Source organism: Primulina huaijiensis, chromosome 2, assembly GCF_012295235.1.
Source record: "Primulina huaijiensis isolate GDHJ02 chromosome 2, ASM1229523v2, whole genome shotgun sequence".
NCBI lineage: Eukaryota > Viridiplantae > Streptophyta > Magnoliopsida > Lamiales > Gesneriaceae > Primulina > Primulina huaijiensis.
The window spans coordinates 31,728,303-31,750,788 of record NC_133307.1 but is presented as its reverse complement, the minus strand read 5'-3'; the positions used below and the strand labels follow the sequence as shown (position 1 = coordinate 31,750,788).

Below are 22,486 nucleotides of genomic sequence, written 5' to 3'. Positions count from 1 at the left end.
TAAGATCCGTGAGATGGTCTCAAATGAGACCCACTCTAATTAGAATTAGCGCGTGTCCTTATAACATTGTTTCTTAAAATATGAACTAATTTTCGGTTCAAAAAGTGAAAAGCAGATATTTAAAAAAAACGGAGACAAAAGCAAGGTTCTAAAAAGCGTGAAGCGTCCCGAAACGCGGATGTCGAGCTCCAAGCTTTTCAAGCTTATGCGAGATTAGCACGAGTTTAAGCGTGAAAAAACGTTTTTATCTTTAGTGTAATTGTAATTATCTCAAACTAATAAATAGATAAAATAATACATAAATATGATAAATTTAAGTCTGATGCATTAATTCTCATATTTATAAAAACAAAAAAATCTCAAAATTACAATCTTTATTTATTTTTGCAACTAGACCACATTAAAATTTTTTTTAAAATATTTGTCAAATCATTGTTAAACACGCTTAATCATAATTAAAATTTAAAAATAAACATACATCTAAATTATAAACATAATTTATTATTTTAAAATAAAAATTTTAAAGGTAAACACATGTAATTAATTGTGCTTATAAAGCACGCTTAATTAAACACTTTAATTACATTTAATTTGGTCAAACTGCTTTTTTCCGTTTTTCTCCGAAGCGGGGCGTTTTTGTCGAGCTTCAAGCTAGCGAGCTTTTTAGAACACTGGACAAAAGTATAGACAATATTGTTTACTTGTTTTATTCATATGAACAACAATAATATATTTTATAATTGCAATTCAGTTATGAACGTATGAAATTTCCGGCTGCGTTTGGGTATGTGAATTTGAGATGTATGAAATTTGATTATATTTTTATTATTAACAATAAAATTATATATCAAATCTTAAATATATATTATTTATTTAAACATTATTTATAAAAATATAGAATGAATTTTAAATGAAATCGTTATTGAATAAACTTAAAATTTATCATGACATGAAATATTATATAAACATATAAAATGTGAATTTGAAGTTTATGATTTTAATTCTCAAACCAGCAAAAATAAATTTAAATACNTGAGTTCTCCAAAACCCGTGAGCAAGTAAACATATATATATATATATGTTATCATGGGTCGACTGTCTCGTAGCGATGGCTTGAGTTCTCCAAAACCCGTGAGCAAGTAAACATATATATATATATATGTTATCATGGGTCGACTGTCTCGTAGCGATGGCTTGAGTTCTCCAAAACCCGTGAGCAAGTAAACATATATATATATATATGTTATCATGGGTCGACTGTCTCGTAGCGATGGCTTGAGTTCTCCAAAACCCGTGAGCAAGTAAACATATATATATATATATGTTATCATGGGTCGACTGTCTCGTAGCGATGGCTTGAGTTCTCCAAAACCCGTGAGCAAGTAAACATATATATATATATATGTTATCATGGGTCGACTGTCTCGTAGCGATGGCTTGAGTTCTCCAAAACCCGTGAGCAAGTAAACATATATATATATATATGTTATCATGGGTCGACTGTCTCGTAGCGATGGCTTGAGTTCTCCAAAACCCGTGAGCAAGTAAACATATATATATATATATGTTATCATGGGTCGACTGTCTCGTAGCGATGGCTTGAGTTCTCCAAAACCCGTGAGCAAGTAAACATATATATATATATATGTTATCATGGGTCGACTGTCTCGTAGCGATGGCTTGAGTTCTCCAAAACCCGTGAGCAAGTAAACTAGAAGACACCGCCATCATATTAAATTTAATAATGGCACAATTCTAGTATTTTGTTTTCAGCCACTTGTTATATGTTATTGATATAAATAATATTATCATCCACATAACACATAACACGCGTGCTGATAGATGAATCATGAACATTCATCTATATATTATAATTGAACATGTGACTATGATTTATCCACTTAACGCTTATGTTACATTACCTATGCGAACAGCACGAACAAAACTGTCTTGACCCTGCCAGCCCATTTTTCGTGCAATATAATTTATTGAATTTGGCATGGTTTTGTCATGAAAGCCGGGCATAACAGGTACATTAAATATCATGTTAGGTACGTTTTATTATGTACATAATTGAAGGGATAATCCGACCAATTTTTTTGAAACACTATAGATCGACAATCCAATATTTAAATTAGTAGTCTAGACAGCATACATACATGTGCTAAGGCACAAAAAATAGTTCAAATGACTATAAGATATGATAAAAAAAAATCAGTAGACCTTTTTATAATATTTAGATATTATTTGCAACAATTTTGTTTAAAATAAGTAATTAAATTATAGATCATGGAGAAATGAAAAAAAAAATTAGGAGTCACATGTGCTAAGGCACAAAAACAGTTCAAATGACCATATGATATGATTAAAAAAAATCAGTAGAACTTTTTATAATATTTAGAAATTATCTGCAACAATTTTGTTTTTAAATAAGTGATTAACTTATAAATCATAGAGAAATGAAGAAAAATTAGAGATTAATGATGTTTGAAAACAAAAATGAAAAATTGAAAATCAATTTATGTGTGATAAAGAATTGATTTTAATATAAATTTGTTACTAAATTCACTTATGTAGAAACAAAACATAGCAATCACATATTTTGATAATGACAAACAACACCGCCTTAAACAAATTATTTACACAAGAAAATACTTCAAAAAGAAGTTAGTAGGCCTTTCTTCTTCCAATCATATCACTGGCTCTTTACAATAACTCAAAAGCTTTTGTTTTCGCTTTTGTCAAAAATGGTGTTTTCATCAGTGAAAGCAACCACCAACCAACCTACAAACAAAAAGTCAAAGGACCCTGTGCAAGAAATTGACCACCATTTATTTCATTTAGTCCTTTCCTCCTTTCGTGTCATAATATTTGGAAAAGATGGACACTTGAATCTTCAAATCTTACAACATAGTACGTACATTAGGCTAAAAATGAAGTCAATAATGTTAGATACAAAGTTTAACTTAATCAATGTATATAAGTTAACGAATAGACAAGCGAAATTAGCCAACCGGAGTTATCACCGTTCACACCAACTCTAGGCCGTGACTACTACCACCACAGGTGAAACTATTTTCAGATGAGGATGTGGAAAGGGTGAGCATCTCATTCAAATCAGTCACGCTATCTTGCAACGTCATCAAAAGGTGGGATGTGCTGAAACTCAAAGTTGGCTTAGTTCTTGGTACAATTGGGACCTCAGCTTCACCCACCAGCATTTGAACCACGACCCTCATCGTAGGTCGAGCCATTGGGTCGGGGTGCGAACATGCAAGCCCTACCATTAGCACTCGTCTCATCTCCTCCTCATTGTACTCGTTCCCGAGCCTCGGATCTGATGCCACCATCAACCTTCCTTCTCTGTGCAAACTCCACACCCATTCCACCAAATTACTACTCACCCCAACTTTTCCTACCCCTATAACCTCTTTCTCAATGGGCCTCCGCCCACTTGCCACCTCTAGGACAACCGCTCCATAGCTAAAAACGTCGGTTTTCTCGGTTGCTCTGCCAGTTAACAAGTACTCAGGAGCCAAGTATCCCATTGTGCCTGCAGCCACGGTGGCATCCGGAGACTTGTCATGCTCAATCTGTCTAGCTAACCCAAAGTCTCCTAATCTTGCATTGAACCCTTCATCTAACATAATGTTGCTGGCCTTGATATCCCTATGAATCACTTGATTTTCACATTCTTGGTGCAAATATGCCAAAGCCGAAGCGACACCGAGTAAAATCTTACTCCTATAAGGCCAAGGTAAAACCATTCTTGACTCGAACAATGCCTTGTCCAGACTCCCATTTGCCATCAAATCATAAACCAACAAAATTTCACCCTTCTCGTGGCACCAACCTTGAAGCCTAACAAGATTTCTATGCCTGAGTGTACCAATGATGGACAACTCTGATAAAAACTCGGCCTTCCCCTGTCCGCTGTGGCTACATCTCTTGACCGCCACAATTTCACCCGTAGCAGGCAATACACCTCTGTAAACCGTTCCAAATGCACCATGTCCGATGACTCTATGAGAATCGAATTCTTTCGTAGCAACTTTTAGCTCCTTGTAGCTAAATTCCCTCGGCATTTTGATCACATCCGAAGCCAATGTCTCGGGTGTTTTTACACCCTTGATTTTCTTGGAATAAGCCCATATCAATGCTACGGCACAAAATACCAGGACGAATGCCCCGGCGGTGACAACTCCGACAACCGCCCCCGGCCCATCCTTACATAACCGGTTGTGGCATTTCCCACTATTTTTTTGCGTTTCTTGTATCGCTGCCGTGTCATTATCATCTGATTCCAGAGGCGTCGATGAAGGTGGCGGCGGTTTGACTGTGTCAGCCGTTGGGTTCATTAAATTAGCCGGAGGTGGGGGCGATTTCACAGTCGGAAATACCGAGTTGTAACCAGTATCCTCGTCGAAAAAAGAACTGAAACTCCACCACTCAATGCTATGGATCTCCGTGCTCCCCTGGGTCGACCCGGAAAACCCGACAAACATGAAATCGTTCAGTATGTACTCGTTTAGATCAAAAGTGGTGGATATGATCGGTTCTTTCGGCTTCATGTTGGAATACGATACGTACACATTGATCATCCGGGTTGACCCGGAATAATCGACCCACGAGTTGACAAGATCTCCGCTCTTGAGATCGACGTCGATTATATCCAAATCACAAACTTGGGTTGAAATCATAGAGTTCAAATCCAGTCCCACATGATTCCCGTTGATATCCTTGAATTGAATGTCCATTAAGGTGTCGAATTCGACAGCCACGACGCCGTTCTGGGTGTTCTTCCGGTCCATGACACCGAGAAACCCGCCGGCGTCCCCTATGAACTGATCGTCGGGTGAAATTACGAAAGCCAAGCCACCGCCGATGGAGGAGGGGTTCAGATTGGTAATGGAGAAAGAAAAGAAAGAGGAAAAGCTCGCGGGGTTCTGAGTCCCCGGTTCACGGAACTTGACGGGCTTGGAGTATAATACTTTCCCTGCGCCGGAATTGGGGACGGTGAGATCTCGAGTGAGCCTCACGCTCCCATTGCTCAAATGCGCGTCTCCGAGGAGCTTCAAGCTGGTCAGAGTCAGCGTCCCGAAGTCAAATTCAGTACCGGAGATGGAATTTCCGGCGAAAAAGACAGACAAAAGCAAAATCTTTGCAACAATGGAACAAAAGCCACATGAAAGAAGCGACATGGCTAGACTTTCAGAACCCCATCAAAAAAAAATCTTGGCTTGATCCAGATAGAATTAGAGGATAATAAGAAGAAGAATCTCGAATCAAGGAAGTAATAAAGATGGAGATCTTTTGGAAACTTAATAAAACGACAATGTAAAAAGGAAATAAACTAAGGAATAGCGAGTGATTGTGGACAATGGTGGGAGAAAGGGTATCCAAAGAAGCATAGAACAAGACACGTGGATGCCACACGTTTGATGCCAACGGTAATATTTTCATCCCATTCCCCCAAGGCTACCTACATTTGCCTTGTCGCGGAAAAAAATGAAAAATCTTTTAGGACACCAACGTCTAGGGAAATGAGCGAGCTTATACCCTCTTTCATAATCCCAATACCAACTGAGAAAAATTCCAAACAGAGGAAGGAGTGTACAGCAGAATTCATCATGTTTTGGAAAGGGAAATAACATATTCCGTTATTTGGAAGGAACAAAATGGAGTGGACATCTAAGCCTATCATCATCCTTTATCCGCAGTACCTTTCAATTATTTTCTCCTTAATAAAAAAAAAAAGAACTCATTTTCATTGAAGAAACAGAAAAGTATGCAACAAAGCGAATAGCATGTGGGTGACAGTCAACAGCAAACAGCTATTATGTCACTTGCAAGAAAATCAACTTGCAACCATTCTTTTAATATCACAATTTATTGGTATAAAGAAAGATAGGGATCATGGTTTCAATCACAAATAATACAATTATATTATATTTCACTACACACAGACTAATTAGAAGTTGAAAATTTAATTTATCACCATTTCAAATGTGGATCGTCATTTCGTGTATTTTCTTGAGTTGTGCATTATCGTCTTCTACTATATTTTGGCTAGTCTTCTGTTAGTTATATAGCATACATCAAATTATTTCGTGAGCTCTCCTTGTATCAGTGGAAACCACCAAAATTTGGTTAAGAATATTGATTTTTCCAGTTATCCTAAAATTTTATATAATCAGTGCGAAGATCGATATTTTGAAGCTTCTAAACATGCTATATTTTCAACATGTGACATGTCTAGCAGAAACCTAAACCATCGAGAGTGTCTCACGATGCATCACACGACTATACAATATATATATATATATTAACACAAAAGGTATGCATGATTTTTTGCCCAAAAAAAAAGAACAAAGTATGCATTATACATTATCTTAAATTTATCGTCGCTTCATGACATCGAACAATGCTAAAAACAGTATTCTAAAAATAAATATTTAGTTAAAAAATTGAATTTTCGATTTGAAATGATGCAATTGCTTATTCGCGACTTCTACGCTCGCTAAATGTGCCAAGCAAAAAGGGTGGGTTCTTTGTGGGCCTCTATTACAAAGAACGTTGCCCATGTGACGTACTTGAAGTCTAGCCCACTCTATTGGGCTCAATATATTTATTTAAATTCTGGGCCTTTTTAAAAATCGGACACCTTCTCAGTCGGCGTACGGCATGTATATAAATTGGACTCGTTTAGTGGCATATCCGTAAAACTTCAGAGAAAGGAAATATTTGGACGCTCTTTGGACATATAATATTTTTCACATTATTTATGAATTAATATTAAAATATTTAATTAGATTCCTAAATATTGCTTATTTTTAGTTATTATTATCCTTATACACACACAGAATTATCTAAAATTAATGTATTTTTTTAGTTAGGAAGGTAGATTGTTGTAATTAACAGTCAAACTCAATACCTTATCTTAAATTTGAAGTTGTGATGTTAGATGAACTACGAACTGAGCAAAAAAATATATATTTTAATAATATTGTACAACAAAACAATTTAATTTCTCACCCATCCTTTTCAATCTTCATATTATTTTTGGATAAAAAAATATAGATTTACCCGTTTACACAAGTAAAACGACGATTAAGAAATTGACTCGAGTTTTTCTTTTTCGTATCAGGGTGAGACCAAGCCGGTCTCGACTCGAGTTTTTGGAAGAAGAAAAGCGAGTGGAGATTCTCCAGCTTATCGAGATTCTGGGTGAATCGCGGATGCCACCATTCTAGCCCAAAACTTCAAGTGTTTCTTCATATTCGCAGCAGTTGAAACCCTAGGAATCCTCAGATTCAACGATGAAGATTCGGGTCTTTTTATCAGCCACGCCTCTGATAAATACGGCCTCATCACCCCTTTTTTATCGCCAACTTCTTCTTCATCTTGTTCAGTGCCATAATCATAATCATTGATCAATAATTTCAAATTACTAGAGTCGTTTTTGTACGCTTGGATTCTCTGTAATCCAGGGATTAAGCTCATTATGCGTCTGTTCATGTTTTCTTTCTTGAAAGTGAAGCCCAAATCCATGAAACCCTTCACTTCTTCAAGCTCAAGCTCCCCCGAGCTCTTCCAACTCATCGTCTTCTGCAATATTTTCGTCGATAAATCGAGGTACCTGGTGTTTCTTGATTCTTTTCGAGCCATTTTTGTTTGCTGTGTAATTTCTTCATCGCCAACCCTTCTTTGAATGCTGGCTTTTTCCTTCAGATTATCGAACAAAAGAATAAAAAAGGGTACACAAAAATATGCTTGTAGTGCGTGTTTAATTTGTTTCTTATATAGAAATATTGTATTACTTACCCGCTGAGCAGAATTATTCAATATTATTACAGATGGTACAGGTGAAGTTTCTTGGCATGTGATAACACAAGTACTCTGGGAGGTGTTTTTGGATAAATAATCAGGTGATCTTGTGTGGGGCTGCGTGCATGTTTTGGGGATTTCAGGGAAAAGGAAAGAATAGTGTTTAGGAAATAGGATCATTTGGTGAAACCAGAGCTTGTCCATGGCTCTTACCAGGCAAATTACACAGTTTTCAGAAGCCATGAAAAGGGATTCTTGAGCATACAATGAATATTATATTGGTGCGTACGAAATATGTTGATAATATATTTTAAGATGTGAAGGTGGTCCTTGGAAAAGGGAAGGTGTGGTGGAGAAAACAAGCCTGTGTTATTAACGTATTTCACATGCTAAATCCACAGGCTTATCCATAAAGACAAAAAGATTCATCAAGTGTGCGCGAAATATGTTTTTAATTTGTCTACCTTTTCGACTGACAATGAAATTGCCAGACCACTATTCCAAGTAATTACAAGTGATGTGATTTAACAGGAATGCTATATATGTATCAACTTTAATTACTAAGACTATATATACCTCGTAATCAATTAAAATGAAATGAAATATGATATGGTTGGATCTATAGTTTTAATAAAATATGGTGAGGGAATCCACTTCGTGGCGTAACATGAAATTTAAAATCTTGATAAAGTTTATGTTGTTTAGGTTTATTTATTTATGTATAGTACAAGGGATGCGACAGAACTGGAGATGGGCATTTGGTTATGATTCTTGCTTAGGGTTCCCCTTCAACTTTGTCTTTTTTATTTTTCAGTAGGTCACTTAATTTTACATGGTGTAGAAAAAAGGGAAGTTGGTGGAAAATTTTCAATCAAAACATTTCTTTGGATTCACTCCCTACCTACAAAATTGTGGTACTATGTCATACAAATTGTGGTACATTTCATGTGGAAATGTGGTACTAAAAAAGTACCCAGGGACTGAACACAAAAAAAACGACGGCTGAAGACTGAAGGTAAATTTCCCGCCAGAAAAACATGGGCTCGTTTGCAGTTCTACTTTGGCTCAAGAAATGTCTCTCGATCAAATACAAAGTAGGATAGAGTGAACTGCTAGGGGATTTTACAAGATCAGCGGACAACTCTGGCCGAGATACGATCGTAGCCATGTTAGCATCACAGACCTGAGCATGTACATATATTTTGTCTCACATTGTTGAATAGAGTTCTTGAGAGTTGTATATATAGACTTGGACAATTTTCTTCCTTGAGCTAGCTTTTGAGGTTGAGTTAGGTACAAGTCTCAATCTTAACATGGTAACAGAGTTCAAATTCACTGTTATGTGTTGAATAACCCATAATTGAGCCATCCGTTAATGTCTCTAAGCTCCAGTTGTTCATTCTTGAGTCTCGGTGTTTCCAAGTTCTTCTCTAAAAATTGTTCGAAAATTCTGACAGGGTACTGTTTAATTTTGTGCTCCTCCTCCTCCTCCTCCTCCTCCTCCTCCTTATTCGACAAAATTTAAATAGACGCAGATGCTCTTTTTGACTTAAGTTCTTTAAATGCCCATCATGCGTAGAACATGGTTTCACCCAAATAAGAAAGTTTTTAAATCTACAAGCAAGGTCAATCTCATAACAAGTTACTTTTCTTTTTCTTTTTCTTTTTCATTAAAAAAATATATATTTAAAATTATAAAAAAAAATTAAAAAAAGGTGATGATATATAATTCGCCTCAATTTTTGAGATAGAGTACTTGCATTGGATACTCCTGTGATTATTATTTTATTTGTTTATATAAATAGACATGAGAATGTGTGGTTAACTTAGCCCAACAAAATGGAATCGTTAGCGAGGACCATAAATAAATTAAATTAACCTGCATTAATTCAACTTGCTGTCTCTATTACATGCAATTTCATTCTCTCCACAAAAAGAATATATAAAACCAATTAAATCACGACCACATCATTAATTCTACGAATGTTTTTTTTTTCTATGTCAATCTATCTACTTTACAAGTCCACTTGTGCATGCTACGTACAGCTTGGCCCCCATTCCTCAATATAGTGTTTTGACATGAAAAATACACCAAAATTATGATTTTTTTTATTAGCAATTTTCCGTGCTCAAGTTTAAATTTTTTTGAAGAAAAATTTCAAATTTTTTAATTAGAAGTTCGTGGTTCATAGGGATTTGTTTACTCGTACAATATAGATGATAGGTACGTTGAAAATGCGACATTGGAACGCAAATTCGTTGATTGGTAGTTAAAGAGTATTTTTTAATAATTATTATTTTCCATAAGAACATATGGGAATATAGAGCTTTGAATTCCAATAATTATTTTTCCATGATTATTGATATAACTTGAGTCAAACATGAGATGGTAAAAGAATATTGAATTTCATTGTTCTCACTTAATGATACCTGATTATAAGCTGTTAAATTTAAGTTATGATATAAGAATTTATCGTGATTAATTAATAATAAATCAGAAATGATATATCCAAGATTTTAACTAATTGAATTTAGAGTAGGTCTCTTGTGAGACGGTCTCACGAATCTTTATATATGAGACGAGTTAACCCTATAGATATTCACAATAAAAAATAATACTCTTGATATAAAAAGTAATATTTTTTCATGTATGACCCAAATAAGATATATGTCTCATAAAATGCATCTCGTGAGACCGTCTCACACAAGTTTTTACCTTGAATTTATATATACATGCGTATTTGAAGCATGATTAAAACAGACGAATATTGTGGAAGCTTTTTTTTTTTTTAATTACATATGTGCATTAATAGTTTTGATTTATACACACATGCAAATGATTAGCCACTTCATTTTTTTTTCTTTTTTACAAATTTTGATTTTTCTTATTGATATTTTTTAGTGAAATTTATGTAAATATATATAGGGAGATATTAATATTATGGATTCGAGAAATTAAAATCCAAGTGCATGAAGCCAAAAGCAGTTACATGCTGAGCATAAATGTAAAATATTCTTTGCCCGAAATTAGTAATTCCATTTTCACATACCAGAAATGGATCACTTTCATACACCGCACGATAATTATTTGGTAAATATCAAGGTAGGAATTAAATTCCACGAACTGGCTGCAGGCAGGAATTTTAATATCTCGATGACATGAAAGAAACTCAAACTTATATAAGATATACAATTTTTTTTAAAGATTCCATTTAAACATATGTTTTTTCCCCCTTAGAACCGCATAAAATTTTTTAAACTGATATCTAATTTTTAAATTTTGAAAGAGAAATCAAAGCTATTGATATTCTTTCCATTTTATTTTGCTTCTGTGAGGCATATATTCGTTCAAAATTTTGCTGAAAATGTCAGGAGAAATTATAATAAAATCGAATACATACAGACAATGGGACCCAAATTCGACAGAGAGATAGACGAGAAGAGATTCACGGGTGCATGGCTGCAGAACCCTCCTTGGGAATTTCGAAAATTATATTAATTCCACACGCACACTCTATTATACACATAGACAGAAATGTTTATATACGATACACTAGGAAATGTCTTGTTGTTACTAAGAGCAAACTTTGAATGGATCATGAACGAGATAAAAAAATTTATATTAAAATATTTGAGTCAGAAAATAAAATAATATATTTGTAGTTCGATTTATTAAATTTGAAATGAATCGTTAAATTACAATTTTAACTTTTTAATAATTAATTAATATAAATAAAAAAAAGTTGTATATTAAAGGTTATATTGTATGCTCGAGTTCATATATATCTTCTTTTAGAATTATATATATTTTTTCTTGTCGAATTTTTTTTTCTTTACTTTATAATGCCAAAATGAACATTTGCAAAACACACATCATGTTACGTTTGCTGACAGGTAGTCTTTACTTTTGTAGATTCCCATGCTTATTTATAATACACGAAAAGGGTCCAACTTTTAATTATGATGTAATCATTTTATTCTCTGATTGCATGACTTATAAAAGGCAATTTACTTTTAACTCTCTTGCTTTATAAAAAAAATATTTCTGAGGAAATTATAATATACTCAATTTCAAATGCTCCTTTTATTCAAAAATAAATAAATAAAATTTAGTTGCTCCTTTTTACGTTAATTCATTTAATATATAACTGAAAATACAAACCGATAACGCATTTCTATAAACGAATCTAAATAAAAACTATCATCTTGAATAAATAAAATTTAATTCGTATTTGTTTACTTTAAATATAAATTAATAAAATAAGTAGTCCTGTGCAGTGTGCATTGTCACGAGACCGGACAAGACCAAATTTAATCCTTTCCGAATTGTAAAGTAATGGAACTAAACTAATACGATAGTATACATGATTAAATCGGTTCCAGATTTGTAAAACTGAGTGTATGACCCAATCCAAAACCGAGTCAAAATGAAACGGATTGCACCGGATTTTACCGAACTGTTGACCTAATTAGAAAGAAATATTATCGGGTTGAGATCGGATTGAAATCAAAAATTTTTTTTTAATCTTCAATCATTTTGTAACTAAACATTTAATTTATTAAGTAAACATACACTTCCTGACCGGATTGGTCTCGATATGGAGCAGATAAGATCATGTTACCGGACCCAATTGATTCCGATTCCGGATCAAGGTATTTATAATAATTAAAATCAATCAAATTCAATTAAAATATAAGATTTTGTTCAATCTTAAACCATATTAACCGATTTCGGATTGAACCCTCTGTTTTAACAATTTTAATAATAATAATTATTATTATTATTATATTTTTTAACAAAAGAATCAAAGACAAAGCTAGAGTTTATATTTGAAAAAGAATTATTTAGGCGAGAGCTGGTATAGAGAGGGGCACACTCAAGTTGGTATAGCTAGCTAGCTAAATCTATGGCTGACCGACTTTGAAAATAAGAGATAAAAAGATAGATAAGAAAGGCTGCAATAGATAGAGAGAGAACAGTGTTTGGTGGTTAGAAAAAAAAAGGAGATATTCTCTTTAGCTTTCAATTATTTTCGGTGTTTTCTCTTCAAATCAAATAAATCTCTCCTTAATAAGAACACTCACGGATACTGCTTTCTTTTTGGATGCAAACTTCTCGCACTTTGTGTCTGCTTTTTGGGTTCTTTCTTGTTCTTTTGGCTCAGTCTGATACAGATATATATCCTTACATATATGAAGGATTTGGATAATTTCACTACCAAAGAATTAATCTGTTGGCATCTGAAGAAGTTTTGGGACTCGGCTAGTTCTGTTGCACCGTTTCAAAGTTTCCAGATTAAAAGATAATTCATAATCTTTCATTTCTTGAGCTTCAACCCTTTTGCAAATGATGTCTGGTGACGTGTTTTCTGCTCATAATTCAGCTTCTGCAAAATTCTTTCATCAAGAATCTGAAGTACTAAACCCTAACCCTAGCTCCAACTCCCAACCTATATTAGCCAAGAAGAGACGAAATCTACCTGGAACTCCTGGTAATTAAGTAGTATGTCTCTATATTATTTGTTTTCTAGATTATGTTGTTGATGTTTTTGGCTTAATTTTGTTCTAATTAAGCTGAATATTCATTTTTTCGCGTGTTTTGACAGATCCAGATGCAGAAGTTATCGCTCTTTCGCCAAAGACACTTATGGCTACTAACAGATTCTTCTGTGAAATCTGCAACAAGGGTTTTCGAAGAGACCAAAATCTGCAGCTTCATAGAAGAGGCCATAATCTTCCATGGAAGCTCAAGCAAAGAGCCGACAAAGATCAAATCAAGAAAAAGGTTTACATATGCCCAGAAAAGACCTGCGTCCACAACGATCCGACCAGAGCCCTTGGAGATCTTACCGGAATTAAGAAGCATTTCAGCCGAAAACACGGCGAAAAGAAGTGGAAATGTGAGAAATGTTCCAAGAGATATGCGGTTCAATCTGACTGGAAAGCTCATTCGAAAACTTGTGGCACTAGAGAGTACAAATGTGACTGTGGCACACTCTTTTCCAGGTACCAAATTTACACACAAGTTTTGGTTATTTTTTTTAAAAAAAGAAAACTAAGGTTTAGTTAATTTGGCTACATGAATATGTTGCAAGAGTATTTAAATGCCTGCTGCCTTTTGAGTTTTTTATTTATTGTCAGGAAATGATTGGGTAATAAATATTGTCTCTGCACATGTAGTACGTACTTGTATTTAAATCGGTACATTCTTCGATTGGATTTTTTAAGTTCGGTTCTTAAATAATATTTAATACAGGAAAGATAGTTTCATCACGCACCGGGCTTTCTGTGATGCCTTAGCTGAGGAAAATAAAAGAAATACAGTTGGTTGTGGAGTTAATGATCAGAACTTCCGAAACGATCTAAAAAATACAAATCTGATTAACAATATCCAACCTAATCTGCCGACTGGTTTCACCGACTCTGCGGGCGGATTTAGGCCAGAATTTACCACTGCGGCACCACTCTTCATGGATCAAGAACAGCAGAAGCCAAGATTACCGCTTTGGTTGGATCATAATCCCAATCTCTTCATGCCTTCTACTTCAACAAATTTTCCTGAAATGACGTCTATAAATTCCGGTGACATTTTCGGGTTAAATTCACCAATGGGAAATTATGCTAATCTCTCTCTATCGCCGTTGCCGCTCCAACCAAGCTTGAAGGAGGAGCCTCCGCTTATAAGCAAATGGAACTCAAATACGATGGTGGCCAATTCAGGGCATTCACTATATTCTGATCAAAAGCAGGTCAATCACTGGAATTATTCATCCTCGATAGGATCAATGTCTGCAACTGCGCTTCTACAAAAAGCAGCTCAAATGGGCTCAACTAAAAGCAATCCACAATTCTTCGGTAACACATCTGGAGCGATGCTCGATTCTTCTACTTCTTCTCCGTTTCAAAACAGAAGCGAATTACATCGGGTTTTCAGGAAACAACCGACGAATACAATTGCTGGTTCAATCATGAATTTCAACGCCTCCACGGCGAGTAACACGATCAATAACTCAGAGCCATCGATAATTCAGACACAAGGAACGAATTCACTGTTCTTGCATTCGGACCATTTGCATGGCGTGGGGCATAGCTTGACGAGGGATTTTCTTGGAATGGGCGGATATGGCGGCGATGTCGTGACGTTCTTACCTCAAGAACTGGCCAAATTTGCTTCCATGAAATCAGATATGGGGATGAGCCACCCCACTAATAATAATAATAATCAGTAAGGTGTATTTCCTTTTTATTTTAACAAAATTACTGTGAAGTTATTCTCTGCCGTGTATGTATATATATACCAGCTCGGAGACGATGTTACGTTTATAAGGGCTCTACGGGACTCTAACCCAGCCCAAAAAAACAAGTATTTTTTTAAAATTTTTAAATAGCATATCCCTTTCAGCCGAGCCGACGCTCATACCCATCACTCGATCTTTCTTGTTTTATGCTTACGTGGGCACAATATCGTGGATCCACTCGCATGATTGTCATCAGCATAAATNGAAGAATTTTTTTTAATAATTTTGTTAAAAGTATATATATAGGAAAGTCGAGATTTTTTTTATTTGTTATTTTTTAAAAAAACTAATATATCACGGTACTCATGAGTCATGAGCCAATTGTATGTGAAAGTTGCATCAAAGACAAAAATGTAATGAAATTCAGTAATTTTAAATATTATTCGATAATATATATTATTAAATGGTGTGAAAATTATGTTTTTCACGCTTTACCATCGAAGGTGAATATAATTTAATAAAATTCATTTTATTTCTAGTATTTTCACGTGTAAATGAATCAAACTGTTTGTGAGCTATTTGAAGCTCGATTCGATAAAAACTCGTTTGAGCTTGTTTACTGGGGCTCGTTAAGATAAACTAATCAAACTCAAGCTTTACAATATTCGGCCCGTTAACTCGTGAACATGTTCGTTGGTAAGTTCATGAGTTATCTCTTAGATAAAAAATAATAATATTTTGATATTTGATTTATTGATTTAGCACATTACCTATGAAATATATAGAAAAATCTATTAAATTTATAAATTTTAATAAGAATGTTATATTTTTCTCTAAATATATAATTTACTTTTTAATGAAGATTTAAATATATAATTAATATTTATTAATCTCGTTTAGGTTCGATAAAAACTTGAATAAGCTCGTGAGCCATGAATATATTCGTTAAATAAAGCTCTAGCTCATGAGATCGATTATAAACGAGTCCAGCTCAAACATTTAAAAGTTTGATCGACTCGATTATGTACATCCCTATGTATGAATATAGCTTCTACTTGATTTATATGTTATTGTATATGTTGACTACATTAATCATCTTGTTTTGTCGTTACTTGGTTTTACATCCACTACTGAGCGAGCATTTAATGGATATCTGCAATAAAAATGACTAATTTTAATATAAAAGAATGTTTTTTCATGAGTCGAGTCGGTGATCTTTCACAAAATTGATCCGTTAGACCGTATCATAAGATTTTTAATTGTGATCATGTAATTGCTCTTTTTTATATAAATAAAATTTATCGATTAATTTCAAGCCCCCTCAACTATAATTTTTGGAACCGTCCTTGTACCAGCTATTGTTGCACACGATTTCCAGTCCTGATACAATTTATTTATTAAGGGAAATAAATTTGTTAAAAATTTATAGGAGATTGAAAATTAAATATGTAACCATTAACAAAAAGACCACTGAATCAAATGACAAAATAATATACACGGTAAAATTGGATGAAAATTTTTGGTTTTATTGTAGAGAATAACAATAACTAGCCATGGAACACACGCACTGCGACGAAAAAAATAAAAATAAAATTTTAATTACCTTAGAAACAATATAATCGATTGAAACAATATAGTCGATTCTAAAGTAGTGTTTGAGAGATACTACAAGAAGCACTTACTAAATTCTAGCTGCATGAAAGTGCTATTGACAGTTTGTAAATGTCAAATACAGCTTCTATAACTTTTATCAAAAAGCTAGAAGCAAGAATGTGATGGTTTTTTTTGCTTCTGTTTTTTTGTTTAGGATTAAAATTACAAGTTGACATTTATATCATTAAAATATTTATCATATTTAGTTTATTTTTTTAAATAATATTTTGCATTTTTATATAATAATTTGCATTTCTAGGATTTTTTTATACATATTTTATGTATTTATACAAATTTTATCATTTTTTAATTTTATTTTTATTAATCTTATATATTTTTTCTAATATTCATGTTGTAAAAGATAAATTAATTTTGATACAATATTCATAATTTAATAATAATAATTCTATAAACAAATTGTAGATGATATAAGTATCAAATTTTAGATAATTAAAATAGATCAATTGTATATAGTTTAAGGATATGATTGTCACGTAATTAAAAGTTAAGCTTGTAATCGGTTATTTTTCAAACACTCAAACTTTAACCTTTACTTATATTAGTTTTAGACTTTTATTTTCAAATCCTCACTACTTTAGCTTCTCACTAACTTCAACATAATATCTAAAATAATCATTTTAAAATAAGCAAAAAGCTCTCCAAAATACTCCATAAATTTGTGTTTCATTGGTTTTTCGAAGTCAATTTTACTACCGTTTTCTTTGAAAATTGGGGAAGTTAAGTGACTGAATTTGGACAGTTTTTCACGGTTTCCTCTTGAAGAAGAAAATCATGTATTCATACGTGGGGTTATGGGACGTCCCCAAGGTAAAATTACTGTAATAAAATTTAATTTTTGTTAAAAAAAAATAAAAAGGATATATTTGTAACTTTAATCTCAAAACAATTTTTTATTGGTAATTAATCACATACAATAATAAGAAGAATATAAGTGTAAGGCACGTGACAACCTTCAATCTTCACGAGACAATTTTATCTTTGTATAAATTATATCCTCAAAATCTTCAACAACTTTTTACAATAAGATACTCTAGCCCCGAACAAACAATGCAATAACGAACGGGGTCAATTTCTAAAACAAATTTTAATCATTGCTGAATTTCATATATAATTGTCGAAATCTCACAGTAATTTCATCATATTTAGAAAGGAAAATTGCATTTTTAGTCTTTTGTATTTCCGTTTTTTATGATTTTGGTCTAAAATGCTTATGCGACACACTGACATTACATACTTCAGTGTCGCATTGGTGCCGCATCAAAGCCATGTTGAAAAATGATTAAAATTGTAAAAAAAAAGTTAGCGGTGTAAGATTCAAATTCGACAACATAAACAACCAAAATCTCAAAAAGACAAACATACATGATAAAAAAACGCAATTTTTTTCTATTTAAAATAACAATAGGAAGTCAGAGTTTATCATCAAAGTAAAATTTCAAAATAACATAATCTTATCGAAGAACTGGAAGCTGACTTGAAAATAATATTTTAGAGACATTTTTATGGCTTGAACTCCATGAAATATTAAACCTAATTAGCTCAGAGAAATTTTGATATAAAGAATGCACAACACAGAGCTACTGATATATCTTTATAGATTTTATCCCCAAAAATGCAAATATATAATCTTCTCTACCAAGCTAAAATTGGGTTAAATTTGTTGTGAGTAATTTTAATATTGGCTTTCAAGTAAGATTCCATAATTTACGAGCTACAATAACTGTTAGTTATTTATATTTTTGGAGTCTGAATAATAAATACTTCCCATTGACTAACATTATCTTTTCCTTGTAGTTATCTGACAATGAAATTTTTAAATGATTTCAGTAAAACATATGTAAAAGCACATATTTAATTTTTTTCTATAAATATTGATTTAAAGTATACATTTTCATTCATTTTTTTTTATAAATGATAACAGCAAAAAACTAAAAACTATGTAAAACGTAATTGGTAGGAAGCTTTGATCAAGAACAAGCAAGTTCTCTTCTATACAATTCCTGTTTTATTAGTTATACTTCAATTGCAAATCAAGAAACGGAATCCGTGTGTGTCTATGTATGTACATACGTATGCGAACTGGAAAACTAGAATTACACCTCAATCCCATGCTCTTGCAGCATATATAAAAGAAAACATACACAAAATCAGCACCTTTCCCCAAAAAAAAATTAGATGACAAAGTAAAAACTCACATCCACAAGGGAAAAACTTCAACAAATATGCATCCATATCTTTCAACTCGATTTTTCACTCAGACTTTGAGGTTTCTGTCTTGGCTCCTTGGCTCGAGGTTAACTTCCAACGTTGTTCCCTTGATTCATAACTCTGTTTTGTTGTTGCTGTGTTTCCATTTGAGCCATATCCCCAGCCTCCGAAGATTGATTTTGTGGTGCTGAGTCATGTTGGGAATTCGACAATGAATTCAAATTTCTCCTCCACTTTAGAATCTCGAAAAGAATGGAAGTTCCACACATTGCCCCTCCAAAACCAGCAAATGTGGCAAGAAGAACAGAGAGAACTGCTTGCACGTTAAGCTGTATAATCATCATATCAAACAGTTTTGTGAGAAAGAATCCATTCACATTACTTGGTCTCAACTACGGTTTAAGGTAGTACGAAACGCTCCAGGAAGTTCAACATGATGCTGCCCAAGAAAATCTAATATAAAAAACCAAGAACTGCGGGTAACTTTCGAGTTTTGGATTAATCCCACATGTTATTTAATTAAAAATAACGGTTTTGATATAACTGAAATTCAAAAGTAGTTAAACTGTATTTCAGTTCAAGAATGTCTTACCAGAGAGTAAAACACATGTGAGAAAATAACCACCAATGCAAACTGAACAGTGGCATATATCCAGGCATATCTTCTCCTTACTACAGAAAAAGGAATAAAAATACAGAGGCAACAAAATTGGCAAATTAACGCCGACAAGAAATCCAAGCAGCATACCCATGGTGGTTGAAGTCATGGATGCTAGGAGACCCAATATGCAGGAAAACGGCAACGATATGGCAATTGCACTAGATCCCATTTTGTTAACCTACAGTTTAAGAGTGTCGAGTTCATCTCAAGAAAGATATACAGTGTAAAGTTTCTCAATTTTGACTTACCAGAAGTTGCTCGAGAAAACAAAAATACGCAAGCATGCTGACAATCACAAGAACAGGAACATCCTGCCAAACCCTGCAGTTTTTTGCCGTTTTCAACTCGTTTATGTCTACTTTTCCCCCACTGTTTCAGCAAGGAAAAAGGATATTTACTTGCCTGTATCGTCTTACTTCACGTGGACGAGTTGCAGAGCCTCTGGAGTGAATGCTTTGGATTCGTAAAAGCGTGACAGGTAAGTTCTGAACCTCTTGCTTACAGACATCACAAGTCTTGTTACCTTTTATGCTAAACCATTTAATCGCGCATTCCTGGTGAGCTAGCGCGAGTTCGCCTTTGCAGCTGCATTCCATTTTCATGGAGTCCGTTCCCTCACCGAGTTCCACTAAGCAGATTCGGCACACGGCTTCTTCTTGAGGGATGTCTTCTGCATAGTTTTTATTTGCATCTGAACCAAATAACAAAGATAAGGCTTAGGTTTATCAACGGTTGAGGAAACATTGTAAAAATGGAAAAATTCTTAATAAAATCAGTCCATTATTATTTTTGTCACCAGACATCAAATATTTGGGAACAACCTTCTATTCAACTGTTTTTTATTTCCCCAAGAAAACATCAACTTCAGACTTGAAACTGTGAGCTTGAAGTCTCAATAGCTTCACAGTCATCTACCCAATTTAGACCAAGTACCTGTACGCTAATAGTTTTTTTACCTGAATCAAATGTTGAACTAGTCGTTGCGGTTGCAGTGGTTTGTTCTGAGACACTTGGAGTGGTTGGAATCACACGAAAGACACTGTCTAAATATTCCAATTGCTTTGTGCTTCCATCTTTATTTAACACTGGCACTGATCGAGAACGATGTATCGATAGCATGGATTCACCTTTCTGCAAGATGATGAATTCTGTAGGATTTGAATAAAGCAGAATAACAAGCATCTATCGTAAACATGGAGATAGTCTAACACATAAAAAAGGGCAGAAGGAACAAGAAATTGAATTCAGTTTGTCAAAATCTTCTCGATCCAGCATTCTATACCATAACTAAAAAGTACACTTTGCGACATGACTTTCACGAGGACTAGTAGAACGAGATGGTCAGAGTATCAACATCTATTTTTTTTAATAATAAGACAGAAAAATCTCATCTCTTAAGCTATGATGTTACGGGACTTACAGCCTCATCAACTACAACATTTCTAATTCCTCCACGGGTAGACTCAGGATTCGAGTGCAAAACAGGTGAAGTTGGCAAAGACGATGTTCTCGTCGTTTTTGGAGTAAAAATCTTTGTCAGAGAAAAAGCCCTGGTAATGGATGACTTCCCACGTGTGTCAGGCGAAGCTCCGAGTATTAGCATGGCGGCCTTTTCCGTCTCTAAACTCGAATTACGAAATTTGAAGCTCAGCTTCGGAAGCAGATTCTTTACAGCTGATTTTCCCATGGACGATGAAGGACCAGGAGATCCAAAAACTTTTGCTTGACTGGGGCTTGGAAGTGGTGAAAAATTTACTTTCTTGGGTGTTTGCATAGGCGAAACGGGTATGTTTATGGCCACACAATCCCCGGCCAATCCCTCCACTGTTGTCTTGGGTATCTGCACAAAAAGATTTTGCCTTTTCTGTCCAATTACCTGTTCCTCCACTACAATTTCACTTGATTCTTCAACCTAATAAAATTAATTAAAAAGAACAAAACTTTTCAAAAGAACCACAAAAATCACAATCACGCACAGTCCCACTCAGTGATTTAACAAAAGAAACCAATATTGATGCCAAAAATACGACTTTTGATGATTGTTAACTAATAGTATAAATTACTGCAAATTATTAGTGTTAATAGAACACCTAATACCAAATACAGGAAAAAAAAAAAAGAGAGTAGAAACCAAATTCCAAATACAGAAAAAAGAAAGAGAAAAGAGGAGAGTAGGAACAATATTTTGTCAACTATCTATAATCACAAACAAAAAAAATGATATCAAATCGAAAGTTAAGAAGAAAAACAAACAGGATTGTACAAATTTCAGCAAAAATCTAAAGCAAAATCTCCCAAGAATTTCAAATTAACGTTATGAACTCAAAATCCGGACCATGAAAAACCCACCAAAAACCTTCAGAGATCCACTCGCGAGAAAATTATGGCAGAAACATACAGCAGAGAAAAAGATAAATGGCCAAAATCAAACAAATGTAAAAAAAGAAAAAATACCTCCCGTGAAAACCCCTGATCACTTTCTTTAGCTAATGATTTTTCTTCAGCTGTTTCCATGTTTTGCATAAAATACAATACCCAGAACCAGAAATTTTGAATATTCAATGATTTTGTAATGATACGAGTTGAATTCAGAATCGACAGAAATAGTGGTATTGTTCCTGTAGCACAAACGAGAAGAGAGTGCCCGCTTTTTCTGGTAAAATCTTCTCACAGCAACTACAATTATTACATCGGCAGGTAGACAAACCAAATGATACTTTTTTTTAAGCGTGTCTAAAATGCATATTTGTTACCTTAAATAAAACTTTTTTCTATTTTTGGTATAATAATAATTTATAAGTGTCTACGTTGAGTATTTTGTTTTTCTTTTCGCTTCTGAAAATTTGTAAAATTTATACTAACCGAAGCAAATTTGCCT

The 22,486-nt window shown here is 33.9% G+C and overlaps 4 protein-coding genes across 5 annotated transcripts; 1 reads left to right on the top strand and 3 right to left on the bottom strand.

The window, feature by feature from the left end:
• Positions 1 to 2,883: 2,883 nt before the first annotated feature.
• LOC140971719 (L-type lectin-domain containing receptor kinase VIII.1-like) lies at positions 2,884 to 5,726 on the bottom strand. Its single transcript, XM_073434142.1, has one exon. It carries the CDS (start codon positions 5,199 to 5,201, stop codon positions 3,030 to 3,032), a length of 2,172 nt encoding a protein of 723 aa, XP_073290243.1. The 5' UTR covers positions 5,202 to 5,726; the 3' UTR covers positions 2,884 to 3,029.
• A 1,256-nt stretch (positions 5,727 to 6,982) lies between these two features.
• Positions 6,983 to 8,242, bottom strand: LOC140961916 (uncharacterized). Its single transcript, XM_073420704.1, has 2 exons — positions 7,825 to 8,242; positions 6,983 to 7,725 (listed from the first exon to the last, which is right to left on the bottom strand). The coding sequence occupies exons 1-2, from the start codon at positions 8,068 to 8,070 to the stop codon at positions 7,213 to 7,215; spliced, it is 759 nt and encodes a 252-aa protein (XP_073276805.1). The 5' UTR covers positions 8,071 to 8,242; the 3' UTR covers positions 6,983 to 7,212.
• Positions 8,243 to 12,735: 4,493 nt separating this feature from the next.
• On the top strand, positions 12,736 to 15,098 carry LOC140971717 (zinc finger protein JACKDAW-like). 2 transcript variants are annotated; one of them, XM_073434140.1, is made up of 3 exons: positions 12,736 to 13,319; positions 13,440 to 13,833; positions 14,084 to 15,098. In XM_073434140.1, the coding sequence occupies exons 1-3, from the start codon at positions 13,175 to 13,177 to the stop codon at positions 15,054 to 15,056; spliced, it is 1,512 nt and encodes a 503-aa protein (XP_073290241.1). In that variant the 5' UTR covers positions 12,736 to 13,174; the 3' UTR covers positions 15,057 to 15,098. The 2 variants fall into 2 exon arrangements, with proteins under 2 accessions (XP_073290241.1, XP_073290240.1); XM_073434139.1 differs by having other exon boundaries at positions 12,739 to 13,319; positions 13,434 to 13,833.
• A 3,591-nt stretch (positions 15,099 to 18,689) lies between these two features.
• Positions 18,690 to 22,353, bottom strand: LOC140971718 (uncharacterized). Its single transcript, XM_073434141.1, has 8 exons — positions 22,063 to 22,353; positions 21,029 to 21,520; positions 20,565 to 20,739; positions 20,011 to 20,299; positions 19,857 to 19,929; positions 19,696 to 19,786; positions 19,540 to 19,619; positions 18,690 to 19,276 (listed from the first exon to the last, which is right to left on the bottom strand). Exons 1-8 carry the CDS (start codon positions 22,129 to 22,131, stop codon positions 19,034 to 19,036), a joined length of 1,512 nt encoding a protein of 503 aa, XP_073290242.1. The 5' UTR covers positions 22,132 to 22,353; the 3' UTR covers positions 18,690 to 19,033.
• Positions 22,354 to 22,486: the final 133 nt, after the last annotated feature.